Raw genomic sequence first — 13,983 nt, forward strand, 5'->3', positions numbered from 1 at the left:
TGAAAACCCATCTGATTCACTGATGCCCTTTCAGGAAGAAACTCTGCTGTCCTTGCCCAGTCTGGCTTATGTATGACATCAGACCCACAGCAATACGGCTGACTCTAACTGCCCTCTGAAATGGCCTAGTTAAAGGGAAATTAGGGATGGGCAACAAATACTGACCTTACCAATGACACCCGCATCCCATGAAAGAATAAATTTAAAAAAACACATTTTGATGTGGTTTTACTGACTCTGCAGTGACCATGTTGATGGTCAGCATATAGCTTTTCTTGAAACTATTTATTAAGAACTATTGACAAAGACCTCATGATAAATACATGGTTTTCTGTGGACACAGGCTATTCTGCATCTTGCTCTCTGGGCACCGCCTTTTTATGGTTTCTGGCAAATTCACACCTATTTAGTGTATTACTGCCATCTGCTGTATTGGAGGAAGAAGTGCAATGCAAATAAAAAACTTAAATTCTATGCACTAGTTCTGTGAAATATAAAGTCATGTTGCCTTTTTTAAAAGTATCCCTATACCCAAATCTAACTGTATACCCTTCTGTTGTAAATTAGACTGCATAGTTTCCTTATCATCTGCAAACTTAGTACCGTGTAATAAAACATGCTCCACCAATTGCAGGAATCGTTCCCCACACGCTTGACTCAAATCATCAACATGTTTCCATATTAAATACAGAGACTTATTTAACCCACTGTGCCCAATGCTAATCCTGCTCATAATCACCTCATCCTTTCTACACTTCCCATTGAATTTACCAAATTGTTTTCAGTCTGATATAAATGTCTTCCTTTCTCATCCATATCCCACTTTTGTTGCCATAATGCATATAGTTTATCCTCAATAATAGATTCCGTCTTCCCTAACGAAATCTCAATATCTGGAATCAAGTGATTTATAGAACTTTTAGCCAATGAACCTGCTGCCTCATTCCTTACCACACCTTTATGTGCCAGCATTCATAAAAAACCCACCATAATACCCAACTGTTGTATGCTATACAATAAAGGAAAATTTTCAAAAGTAAAATCCCGTCTGTATTCAGACAAACAAGATTGGATGGAAACCAATGCTGATGATGAGTCTGAACAACTGATGACTCTCAATGGTTTTACCTCCACTAGCCACCTTAAAGCCAACATAACTGCCATCAGCTCAACTGAAAATACTGAAAAATCGTCAAGATAACCTTTTAGCAATCTTAACAATAAATCCAGGAATAAAAACTGTTGAACCTGTCCTTCCTGTCTCGTTATCTACATATTCTTTTACAAAACTAGACAAATTAAAACCTATACTATTTTCTTTAAGTTTGTCCAATATTGTAAAATCAACCTCTGGATATTGAAAGTACCAGGGTGGAATTACTGACCAGCATGCCTGTATGCTTATATTAAAAACTTGCAGGTTGGACTCTTCCACTAAATCACTTAGTCTTTTCCCAAAAAATTTCCCCCTTATTTGCGATCCATGCTCCAACTACCTTGAAGGAAACATTTGGTTAAATTGTTGTCTTTCTGCCCTACCAATTTCACCCAATAATTCTAATCCATCCACCTGCTCCTCAATCCAAGAGGCATTTCTCCATTCTCCGCCTGTACAGCTATTATTGGAGAAGAAATAAAAGCACCAAATGAGACAGCATTACGTCCAATTTATACAATAAGGTTTTTGCAGCAGATCCATACACCTGGCATCCATAGTCAATCACTGATCATATCAGTGCTTGGTATATTCGTAATGAAGTTCCCTTATCCACTCCCCAATCGTATCCAGCAATACATCTCATTCTCTCTTGGAGCCTATTGATGTCATGCTTTCATCATCATTAACATCATTGCCTCATTAGCATAACCATTAACCCTTTACTCTACACCAGTTGTACCTGTTCCCAGCTGTAATTATGTCCTGATGTATACAGTTTCTATTCATAGATGTTGAAACATATATTGTGAACTGTCTAATCCGTCACCATGGAATATCCTATAAACATTAAAAATGAGGCCGCTGCCTTACTATCAAAGAGATTTCATCCCAGTCTGCATCTTACCTTTAAAAAACACTCCATGGATTTGGAAGCCAACGAGTTATTACGGAATAAAGTATTTGGTTCACCTAAAAAAGACACAAAAAACAGAAAAGCATCATTTCAAAATGAATGGTAAATTCTGTCCTTTCTTGACCTGCAATAAAATCCTCATCTGAATGTTGACACTCTTCCTAATTTGTTCAATCGCAACTGCTTTTTGGATACAGCATATTTCCTATGGTTAGACCTGGAAAGCTATTTCTGCAATCGCTTACATAACAACAACTACACTTCAAACATGAACTGTGTTGGGATGTTGTGAGGATGTAATAAGGAGCTATGTAAGCTCTCGCACTCTCTCAGGAACTCAGCTATCAACAGTCACTCCACTGACCGACCACTGCTAACACTGGTTATTAGTAAGGACTGGAAGCAGATTGAAGTGTTGAGCTGTATTGATACTGAAACCTTCAGAGCACGGATGGGGAATGAGCGCTGTTACCCCTGTGCTCTCATTCTGGTTCAATTTCTCAGAAGGGGAATTTAAGCGGGAGAAACATTAACATATGATGTATCCAAAATATTAGGTTATTCAGTAAGAACAGCATTCTGACATTGAAAGGAATAATGGTTTCTTGCAAGCCATTTTACCAGGTCTGACAAAACATGTACATGATGTTGTATTAGCTATATGTAAGCAGCCATGCATTATGAACATATTCCAGTGCAGAATCTTGTAGGAATTGAATCCATTTCATTCCACCCTCTGACCAGAGAAAATCCTTTAAAGCATTTGCCTTGTATATACACTGATTAAGAAAATTTCTTACTTGTTCTGTCCAGTTCCAATTTGATCACAAAATCTAAGAACTCTTTCGCCAGCCCTTGCCCCAGGAACAGCTTAACCAGATTGGTTGCGACCTCTTGTCTGCTTTCAGCGGTGGTGACCTCATCGATCAGTGCCAGCAGGTTCCCCTTTCCACCCTAAAGGGGAAGAGAATATGATCATTACCTATCACACCTTGTGGAGTGAGTGCAGAGTTCCTACCACTTGGTTAATGAGCACAACTAATCATTCACAATGTTTAAATACTTGCCCACAGATAAAACTGGTGGGGCAGTGGGGTGTGGGTGGCAGGGGGTGGGTGGTGGTAGGCAGGATAGGGTCAAGATGTCTTGACATAATGGGGCATGGGTGACTAGTCAGAGGTGAATCATGTGTGTTATGGAATTGGACTGATACGCTAGAAGAGCTCAATTTGCCTCTTAGGGGTAGGGATTTTTAAAAATTCTTTCTTGGGGTGTGAGTGTCACATTTGTTGCCCATCCCTAATTGTCCAGAGAAGATGGTGTTGAACCGTTTTCTTAAATCGCTGAAGTTCATGTAGTGTAGGTACACCCACAGTGCTGTTAGGAAGAATGGGGGTGGCGGGGCCCACTCGCCAACAAGTAAAATGACGCAGGATGACGTTGGACGGAACTCCCGACCTCACCCCGCCTTATTTCAATTTTCAGGTCGGCGGGGGCTCAGCTGAATCAGCTGGGCGCCTGCCGACCTGTCAATGGCCAATTGAGGCCATTGACAAAGTAATTAAAGTAATTAGTGGACCTACCCGTCCAACCTTAAGGTTGGTGGGCAGGCCGGGAGCCCTGGTGGGCATTAGAAAAAGTATGAAACCTCATTCACGGGCGGGATGAGGTTTCATGTAGGTTTTTAAAAATGTAATAAAAACGTCTTTGAAAGTGATGGACATGTCCCAACTCACGTGACAGTGTCACATGAGGTGACATGTCAGGGAAATTTTTGTTTTCCATTTTTAAGATTTTTTTAGTGTGGAGCCGATCTCCCTGAGGCAGCACTTAGCAAGAGCGCAGTCCTAGCCTAGGGAATCCCACTCTGCCCGCACAGGGAGCACATTGCGCTTCCTGGTGGATGTCACGCTGGGTGGGCCTTAATTGGCCCGCCCACATAAAATGGTGGCGCGCCCCCAATCGGGGACGCCGTTCGGACCACATGCCCGCTCCTAAACATCCCTCCCGATGGGGGGAAAATTCTGCCCCAGGATTTTGACCCAACGACAGTGAAGGAACAGCAATATATTTCCAAGCCAGTAGGGTGTGTGGCTTGGAGGGGAACTTCCAGGTGGTGGTGTTCCCATGCATCTGCTGCCCTTGTCCTTCTAAGATGGTAGAGATTGCAGGTTTGGAAGGTGCTATCCTAGGAGCCTTAATGGGTTGCTGCATATTGTATATGGTACATACTGCTGTCACTATGAGCCTGCAGGCAGAATGAATGTTGGAGGTGATGGATGGGGTGCTAATGAACCGGGTTGCTTTCTCTTAGGTGGTGACCTGCTTCTTGAGTGTCGTTGGAGCTGCAGTTATCCAGGTAAGTGGAGAGTATTCCATCACATTCCTGACATGTGCCTTGTAGATAGTGGACAGGCTTTGGGGAATCTGGAGGTGAATTACTCTGCTCATATTTCCCACCTCTGACCTGCTCTTGTAGCCATAGTATTTATATAGCTGGTCCAGTTCAGTTTCTGGTCAATGGTAGCCTCCAGGATGTTGATTAAGCTAACAGAACCTTTGTTCCGGAGATTAAATAGGTTGAGTGAACCAGAGCAGAACACGCAAGGGCCTATTGATAAATGGGCTTGACAAAGTGAATGGTCCTTTCTCATTTTATTGTTGTGTGCTTTTTAAGACCTCATCCACCAGAGAGGCTTAATGAAGTCCTCTGTTCATCGATGTAACCACAGAAAGCTTTGTAAAAATCATTTGTAAATATACCTTTTACATATTGTTTGTTTGACTGGCAGCCCATCAGCCACATTCATACCTTTCACTACCAGGTGCACAGTGATGGCAGCACAGTAACTTACCAAGGCTTCTTCGACAGCACTTTCCAACACAAGACATCTACCATCTAGAAGAGCAAGTGCAGCAGATGGATGGGAGCAGTGTCACTTGTAATTTCCCCTCCAAGCCACATACCACCCTGAATTGAATATATATTGCCACTCCTTCATTGCGACTGGCTCAAAATCCTGGAACTCCTTACACTGCATTGTGGGAGTACCTTTACCACATTTCTTGCAGTCGTTTATGAAGGTAGCTCACCACCACGTTCTCAAGGTGAAACTATAGACCTACAATAAATGCTGGCCGAGCCACTATGCATCGAATCAAAAAGATTCCATACCATTACATCGGTGCAAACTGATAATATTGCTGAAACATTGAATAATATTCTCATCACCTTCTTCATACACACCTGAGAAGTGCTGTGGTCACTATGTATGGAGAAAACACGCACGTTTTTGTTAATGCGTTTAGATCATCATGACAAATAGTAATCAAAGTGGCTCCTCTCCTCAAAACCCCCTTTCTCTGAAGCTGGCTCCATTTCCTCAACCTGAAGAGAAAGCTGGAAGGTCTCAAAGTTTGTTGTAAGAAGATAGTAACACAACCAAATCTGTTGGTGCTGTTTCCTTGGAATGGGTATAGCACAGCTTCTTTAAACTGCTTGGGCTCCTGTAAATTTTCATGTTGGTTACTTTGCCATTATTTGCTACAGTGAAGCAAAAGGCGTGAAGATATACATCGGCTGCCTTGATAAGGTTCCTGATTTATTTTTATTCATTCATGGGATGTGGGTGTTGCTGGTAAAGCCAGCATTTATTACCCATCATTAATTGCCCTTGAGAAGGTGGTGATGAGCTACCTTCTTGAACCGCTGCAGTCCTTGTGTTGCAGGAACACCATCAGTGCTGTTAGGAAGGGAGTTCCAGGATTTTGACCCAGTGACAGTAAAGGAACGGCGATATATTTCCAAGTCAGGATGGTGAGTGACTTGGAGGGGAATTTGCAGATGGTGGTGTCCCCATCTATCTGCTGCCCTTCTCCTTCTAGGTGGTAGAGGTTGTGGGTTTGGAAGGTGCTGTTGAAGGAGCCTTGGTGAGTTGCTGCAGTGCATCTTGTAGATAATACACACACTGCTGCCACTATGCATTGGTGATGGAGGGAATGAATGTTGAAGATGGTGGATGGGGTGCCAATCAAGCGGGCTGCTTTGTCCTGGATGGTGTCAAGCTTCTTGAGTGTTGTTGGAGCTGAACTCATCCAGGCAAGTGGAGAATATTCCATTATACTCCTGATATGCCTTATAAATGGAGGACAGGCTTTGGGGAGTCAGGAGGTGAGTTACTCTTGTTGGAGATGGTCATTACATGGCACTTGTGTGGCATGAATGTCACTTTCTACTTATCAGCCCAAGCGTGAATGTTGTCCAAGTCTTGCTGCATTTAGACATGAACTGCTTCAGTATCTGAGGAGTCGAGAATGGTGCTGAAAATTGTGCAATCATCAGTGAACATCCTCACTCCTGACCGTTTGATGAAGGGAAGGTCATTGATGAAGGAGCTGAAGATGGTTGGGCCCAGGTCACTACCCTGAGGAACTCCTGCAGTGATGTAATGGGGCTAAGATAACTGACCTCCAACAACCACAATCATCTTCCTTTGTGCTCGGTTTGACTCCAATCAGTGAAGAGGTTTCCCCCAATTCCCATTGACTCCAGTTTTGCTAGGCCTCCTTGATGCCATACTTGGTCAAATGCTGCCTTGGTATCAAGGGCAGTCACTCTCACCTCACCTTGGGAGTTCAACTCTTTTGTCCATGTTTGGACCAAGGTTGTAAAGAGGTCAGGAGCTGAGTGGCCCTGGTGAAACCCAAACTGAATGTTAAACTGAGTAAGTGCCATTTGATAGCACTGTCAAGGACCAGAACAGCTTGGCTAGGGTTGCAGCTAGTGCTGGAGCCTTCCATCATCTGTGATGCTGGAGACCTCAGGAAGAGGCCAAGATGGATCATCCACTCAGCACTTCTGGCTGGAGATTGTTGCAAATGCTTCAGCCTTATCTTTTGCACTGATGTGCTGGGCTACCCCATCATTGAGGATGGGGATATTTGTGGAGCCTCTTCCCCCAGTGAGTTGTTTTATTGTCCATCACCATTCATGACTGGATGTGGCAGGACTGAGGAGCTTAGATCTGATCTGTTGGTTGTGGGATCGCTTAGCTTTGTCTCTCGCATGCTGCTTCTGTTGTTTGTAATGCAATAGTCCTGTGTTGTAGCTTCACCTGGTTAACACCTCATTTTTAGGTATGCCTGGTGCTGCTCCTGGCATGCCCTCCTGCACTCTTCATTGAATCAGGATCGATCCTCTGGCTTTGTGGTAATGGTAGAGTGGGGGATATGCCAGGCCATGAGGTTATAGATTGTGGTTAAGTACAATTCTGCTGCTGCTGATGGCCTGCAGCGCCTCATTGACGCCCAGTCCTGAGTTGCTAGACCTGTTTGAAATCTATCCCATTCAGCACGGTGATAGTACCAAGCAACACGATGGGGGGTATCCTCAATGTGAAGGCGGGACTTCGTCTTCTCAAGGACTGTGCGGTGGTCACTCCTACCAATACTGTCATGGACAGATGCATCTGCAACAGGTAGATTGGTGAGGGTACTTAAGCGTCAAACACATTGTTGTGGATCTGGAGTCACATGTCAGCCAGGCCAGATAAGGACGGCAAATTTCCTACCCTAAAGGATATAGTGAACCAGATGGGCTTTTACGACAGCCGTTTCATGGTCACCATTAGAGAGATTAGCTTTTATTTGCAGACTTATTAATTGAATTTAAATTCCACCAGCTGCCATGGTGGGATTAGAGCATTAACCTGGGCCTCTGGATGACTAATCCAGTAATATCACCACTATACCACCATCTCCCAAAACTTCCCTTCTCCTTCAAACCACTGGGGCTCAGATGACTGTCAACAGTTCAAATGTTACTTCCCTCATCTAAGGCATAATGCAAACAACAGCAATGTATCTTACCCAAAGCAGCTATTATTTTTATGGTATATTGTCTTCATTTTTTGTCAATTGTCCCTTTGTGCATTTTGTTTCTTTCATCCTGTTCCTTATCCACCTAATCTAATACTTTTGCCGCCAAGAGCAAGAGGTTGAAGATCCCAGAATGCTGCCCCAATCTTTTCCCTTTCTGCCCACTCGGATGCACTGCAGACCCTACCCCTGCACCCTTCTCATTTCCCTCTTGTGTCCATTGTTAATCGTGTGACGATACCAGTCTGCACTAATCACAGCATTAAAGCCTCAACTTTTAATCAAGGTCTTCACAGCACCATTTTGAACTTAACCCAACATTGGTTTTCACTTTAGTTTTACAAACAAAATAACTTATGTCCGATCAAGCGAGCAAAAGGATGTAATTCAATCTCCACATGTGAACGAGATCCATAAAGCACTCGAGCTTTGTTCTCACAGTTTATGGTATCGTCTGTATCCCTGGAATAAATTACAGCCTCATTACTCGCTCCTACAGCATCCTTAATTCTGTGGAAAAGCTTTGGACTCAGGAATCAACATATCACTGAAGCGCCACATGGAGATGCAAATTCAGCTCATCAGTGAGAGAGATGCCAGGAGCCGGCATGCTTTGAACAAGCTTCCCTTTCACACAGAATATATCACCATTTAGCGGGGAGGCAGTTTCCTTCAAAAGTCTAATGTGAAAGGAGGCAGCAGCTCACTTACTCCATCAATAATTCACTGGAGAATATTCCATAGGGCAGTAAGACCACTGAGGGGCTCTTATGTATGGAAACTCATTCAACTTAAATAAGCATCTCAATGATGGCACTTGGTTACAGCCTGTCACAAATTCTCTAAATTTGATGCATATTTTGGGCTAATATTGCTTCTAATAGTGTGTCATACCCCCGCACTATCAAAAAAAAGCCTTTATTGAATGTTATGCATCCGCTGAATATTTAGACCCATCTTAAAATATACTTTCATGTTTCTGTAACAGTCATAATATCCCAGGCTGTGCTTGGGAAAGACCATTCCCCAATCACAAAATGAGAGGGTCTTTATAGAAGATGCAACCAAGTCCTTAAAGCCTTACAATGAGAATGGCTACACATTGTCAATATGACATGTCCCCTCATGTGGGCTGGTGCTGAAGGCAATCATTAATGATACATGTCATTTCCACTCGTACACAGTGAGCTTTAATATCCCAGTACTATGCTACAGGAAGATGGAAGTATACTTAAATATGAGTCCAAGAATTCCGCTGTTGATAAACATTCTGTCAAACCATTTGAATTTTTGAGAGGGATTGGTGTGCTACACAATTAACAGCTTGGCTCAATTGGCAGTATTCACTTCTGAATCGGTGGACAAAGTGATTCCGTGAGGCTATTTGAAAAGTAGGGAGTGGTCCCAATGTCCAGCTCAACATTCCTACTTAACCAACATCTGCAGAAAAGAGTCACCTTAACTGGCGATTCATCTCATTTACTGTAAACCAGCTGCCACATGTATCTGTATAACAGTGATTCATTGGCTCTGCAGTGCTTTGGGATTTCCTGCAGACATGATCAAATATTTTGGAAACACTTGTTGTTTATTGTTTTAAAATAATGGGGGAGAGGTGGGGTTTAAGTCATATGGAAGCAGATGTTTCCTGAATAATGTTGAAGTATGTCCCTCACCAATGACTAAATTCAATTGTGCCCATCAATAGATCACTTTTTGTATTGGCTGCTGATGTAACAAGTGTCATTTCAAATGGTCTAGATCACAACTCATCCAAAACCATGGAAACTGGCTGTAGACTGGTATTTCTGAGGCCTTGCTCCCCATTATTTTATCTTCCCCATACTGGTAGGAATCCACTGTCACTCTGTGACCATCACTCTGAAGCTTATTATTAACCAGATAAAATTATTGGTACAATTAGCACTCAGTGGAAAATCTACTCCTGGATATGAACTGATAACGATTAGGTGAGACTCAATAATTGATCCAAGCCCCAGGATAAATTGTAAGACTGAGTAGCTCAGTGATTCTCAAACTTTTTTTGGTTGCAAGAGCTTGTTTTAAAGGGATTAGTGATCACAGACCCCAGTTCTAAATTAAAACACTAACTCCAACAGTAAATTCTGGACTAATATGGTCTAAAAAATGCTTTTTTCCCAGCCAAAATGTCTAGAATTCTAGAAGCTCCCACCTCACTCCAAAACTAGAGAAAAGCAGAAGAAAGAGACATTCATGCAATATCATCGATCAACTTTGTGCTATCTATTGTGTTGCAAACTTTTTACCACTTTCAGCACATCTCCACATGCGCTACCCTCCTAGGGGAGACACCACTCTGCACTGCATGTGTAATGGCCGCACTCCCCTCCAACCTGCTGGCTAACACGACTACTGCACTACTGTCTCCAGCCACCACTCATTTGCTTACTCTTGTCTTGACCATGGCACCATCACCCTCACGCCCACATGCCCAACACACCCCCACCCCAGAAATAATTGCAAACGATACAATTCTCAAGATGCAAAAGCAACAGAGGCTTCTTCTGCACTGAACATTATAAATCGCTACACAATTAGTCCTATGTGAAAATTATTGTGTTGCGGCTTATCATTGTAAATGTCAGATGTCCTTCTACTGCTGCTGTAAAACATGTTCAGTAACATTACTGGCTATTTTGTGGACTGTCTGGAAAATTTCAATGGACCCTCAGGGATCCAGGGTTGAGAACCACTGCATTACCAGATCCCAGCTTCAGGGCAAATGGTCAGGTTCAGTTATTGCTCACTATATGGTGATTTCATATAACGAATCACTGGCTACTTTCTTACTCGAGATCAGTGGATTCAGCAATCTGGTTAAGCCGAGACTGAAAATCAATGCCATCGACAGGCTCAACTCGAAATTATCCTAATTTTAGACTGATGTTTGTTCAATTCAGAGGAAACACTAAAAGTCGGAGTCTGAGGAGACAACTGTTAAAAAACAGTAGGGGCTGGTGGTTTGAGATCAGAGAGAGATTTTGCATAATTTGCACAAAGAAGAGGGGCAAATTATTTAAGGTTGGTGAAAGGAGCAGGTTTGATGGGCCAAATGGCCTCAGGTCTTTTTGTACTTGTCAGGTTCTTAGAGCTGGTGCATCTGGAGAAATGGTGGAAACACAGAAGCAGCAAACAATTGGGAGACCCGATTCCCTGCCCTCAACAGAAATTCCAGCCTCTTTGATCTAATGGCATAATGAACAAGGCACACAGTTCCTGGTTTTTGATTTTCCCAGTCATTATCTAGTCACTCGGCTACTGTGAAACAATCCCAATAAAGCCACCAGGGAGGTCTTTGACGTCTGTACTATTTTTAGGTGTGATGTATTAAGGGGCTGCATGCAGAATTAGTCACATTTTGAGCTGTTGCAGTGTCATGAAGGTTCTGGAGTTATGTCCAGTGTGTTCATATACACACTGCTTTCATGTGTGTCCAGTATGAAAATCCACAGCTCTTTGTACTTTAAGCCAGAAAATGATTGCTTTACTCAAACAGCCACGGCAAATTAAAATGAGTTTGTGGATTCAAGCGGTGCAGCAGAGCAGCGTTTCCGTGGTATTGTACCATGTCAGGAAATGTAGGACACGGGGCTTGTGTCTGTAAGTTCCTTCACAGTGGCTTGCTGAGTCTAACTGGGGCATTGGGAGGAAGGGAAGAAACTGTGCACACTAGGCTGCTGTCCCACACTTCCTAGTAGATGACCACAGGGCAGCAAAACAAACAACTGGGGATGAGGGATAGGGCACCTGAGTGCGTCGGCTAAGGAATGATAAACAAGGGGCTAGGCTGCTTCACAAGAAAAAAAACTAATGACGTTACTCACGTTGTTGGTTGTTTTGACTGACTGGAGGAGTAATTCAGTGAGAGGCTGGTAGTAACTAGAAGGAAGAACACTCTCATCTCGTAATCGCAGCTGCAGCCTCAGTGACCCTAGGTTTCCCCTGAAAGACAACACATTTGTTAGATTGCATAATATGATACAAATCATTGTGTGCTTTGTATGGACAGACAATACATCACTAGTACATGTGGTTAGTTGCCATGGTAGCAATATATGCTGAAGGGTTAAAGTGATGCACTTGATCATGGTCCCTTAAGTTCTGTTGGATCAATATTTAATCTTTGTCAACTTCTTTAAAATAATAATTGAACATGTAATATTCATGTCAGGTCCTGATCCTATTTGCATACAATCATTTGTTCTTTTATGTCTTTCTTCAAATTCCAGTAATATCATAATCTCTGTATATATAACGATTAAAAATATTATATCTGTGTTTACTTCATGTCTACAAAACCCTACTTCTTGTTTTCACTCTTCCCGTCATTTTTTGTGATGACATCTTCCATTATAATTCTCACTTAAAACAACAATCACTTATTTAAACCAATGATCTTGTAACTGTGATACAGACACTGTACTGTGTCCCTGCTAATGACACAAGATGGCCACTGAAAGATATACACCTGAAAATTCATTTGTGGAAAATGTTTTTCCCACTAACTGAAATTTCTAATGCCCCAAAACAAGATTTAAACACAATAAATGCTCAAAAAATAATCCTGTACAGTAACAAGTAAATTTAGCATCTGATACGTCTCCTGATCTTTCAAGCAAAGTCTCAGCTTCTGTGAAAGGTCTAGGCTTAGGTTTGATACTATCACTCAGAACTGTGTCACTGTGACACTCATATTTATGGGACATGGAGCGGGGGATGGGGGTGGTTGTTGTGGGAACCCAGGAGGTCCTGCTGAATTTAAAAGGCTGGCTCTGACTGGGAAAACTTGCACTAGAAAGACACAGCTGGACAGCTGAGAAGGGGAAGGGAGATGTAACGGGTCAGGAAGAAGATCAATGAGAGGGCTGGGGGGTAAGTGGGTTGGAAGGATTAGCAAGTAAGGTTGGGGGATCGGAGAGTGGGTCCATGGAGGAGATTGCATGTGTGTCTATGTGCCTCGTTCATTATGCCAGCAGGAGTCATAAACTTTAGATCAAAGAGGCTGGAATTTCTGTTGAGGGGGAGGTGGTGAGTCAGGAATGAGGTTGAGCTGGGGACGTAGTGGGAGAGGTATCCAGGGGTAGCAATCCTTCTGGATCCAGGCCTACTGTATCCTTTCACCTTCTGGAATTCCTAGCACTGGGAAACTTGGCCCCTAGCCATTAAATCTTAACAGTTGTAAAATTTTGAGACACAGACCCTCATTAGCAGAGTTAGTTAATGACCTGCCTCTGGAGAGCAAGTTAGTCTATCCCAACCCCCACCAACCCTAAACCTTGTCCATTAAAACTACAAGTTCGGCCTGTCATGGGGTGTTAAAATTACCCCAGTGTACTGAATAGTAATTGTAGAGTCTCAGTACATGCAGTGAAAACAACTAATGATCTCATCTGTGTTTCGTTGACAGTTTGAAAAGCTCCATGTTAATTGCTTATACCCGTGAAAGAGAAATTCTAATTACCAACACCTATAAGGTAGAAAAAGATAAACAGGCTGATAGAAAGTCATTTAAATAGTGACTTTTCTTATTCTAATGTGATTCTTTTTTAAAAGTAGTTGATTTTTCAAAGTAAACAAACCACTTTGAGTAAAACTGGTAGGACTGGTATTGTTACCCTATGGACATTTCCCCTTGTTTTCTCTGCCCTGTGGTCTCATAATCTCTTGCAGTCTGGAGAATACGTGGGTGAGCCATTCGATCAATGCCACAATTTATTTGCAGAAGCTGAATAGCAGTACCTAGCAGTAGCTCTCCTTCTAGTTTTCCTTTGGGTATCGCTTCATCCCACCCCACAACTTCTCCATGTTGAACACCACTTGGAAGAAGCACTGGGGGTAGTAAGGGCACAGAATGTACTCTGGGTGAGGAACTTCAATGCCCATCACCAAGAATGGCTCAGTAGCACAGCTACTGAACGAACTGGCCAAATCCTAAAAGACATATCTGCCAGACTGGATCTGTGCCAAAAAGAACCAAAAAGAGAGAAAATCC

General features: G+C 42.7%; 1 protein-coding gene across 1 annotated transcript in view; it reads right to left on the minus strand.

Annotated features, from left to right (window-relative positions):
* Positions 1–13,983, minus strand: part of rasa4 (RAS p21 protein activator 4) — a 338,871-nt gene that overhangs the window by 24,509 nt on the left and 300,379 nt on the right. The window contains exons 9-11 of the mRNA XM_041198466.1: positions 11,816–11,933; positions 2,873–3,026; positions 2,064–2,128 (exon numbers count right to left, since the gene is read on the minus strand). Of these exons, the coding sequence (XP_041054400.1) occupies positions 2,064–2,128; positions 2,873–3,026; positions 11,816–11,933 (337 nt within the window). The remainder of the gene's footprint in view (positions 1–2,063; positions 2,129–2,872; positions 3,027–11,815; positions 11,934–13,983) is intronic.

This window comes from Carcharodon carcharias, chromosome 10 (genome assembly GCF_017639515.1).
Source record: "Carcharodon carcharias isolate sCarCar2 chromosome 10, sCarCar2.pri, whole genome shotgun sequence".
NCBI classification, from domain to species: Eukaryota; Metazoa; Chordata; class Chondrichthyes; order Lamniformes; family Lamnidae; genus Carcharodon; species Carcharodon carcharias.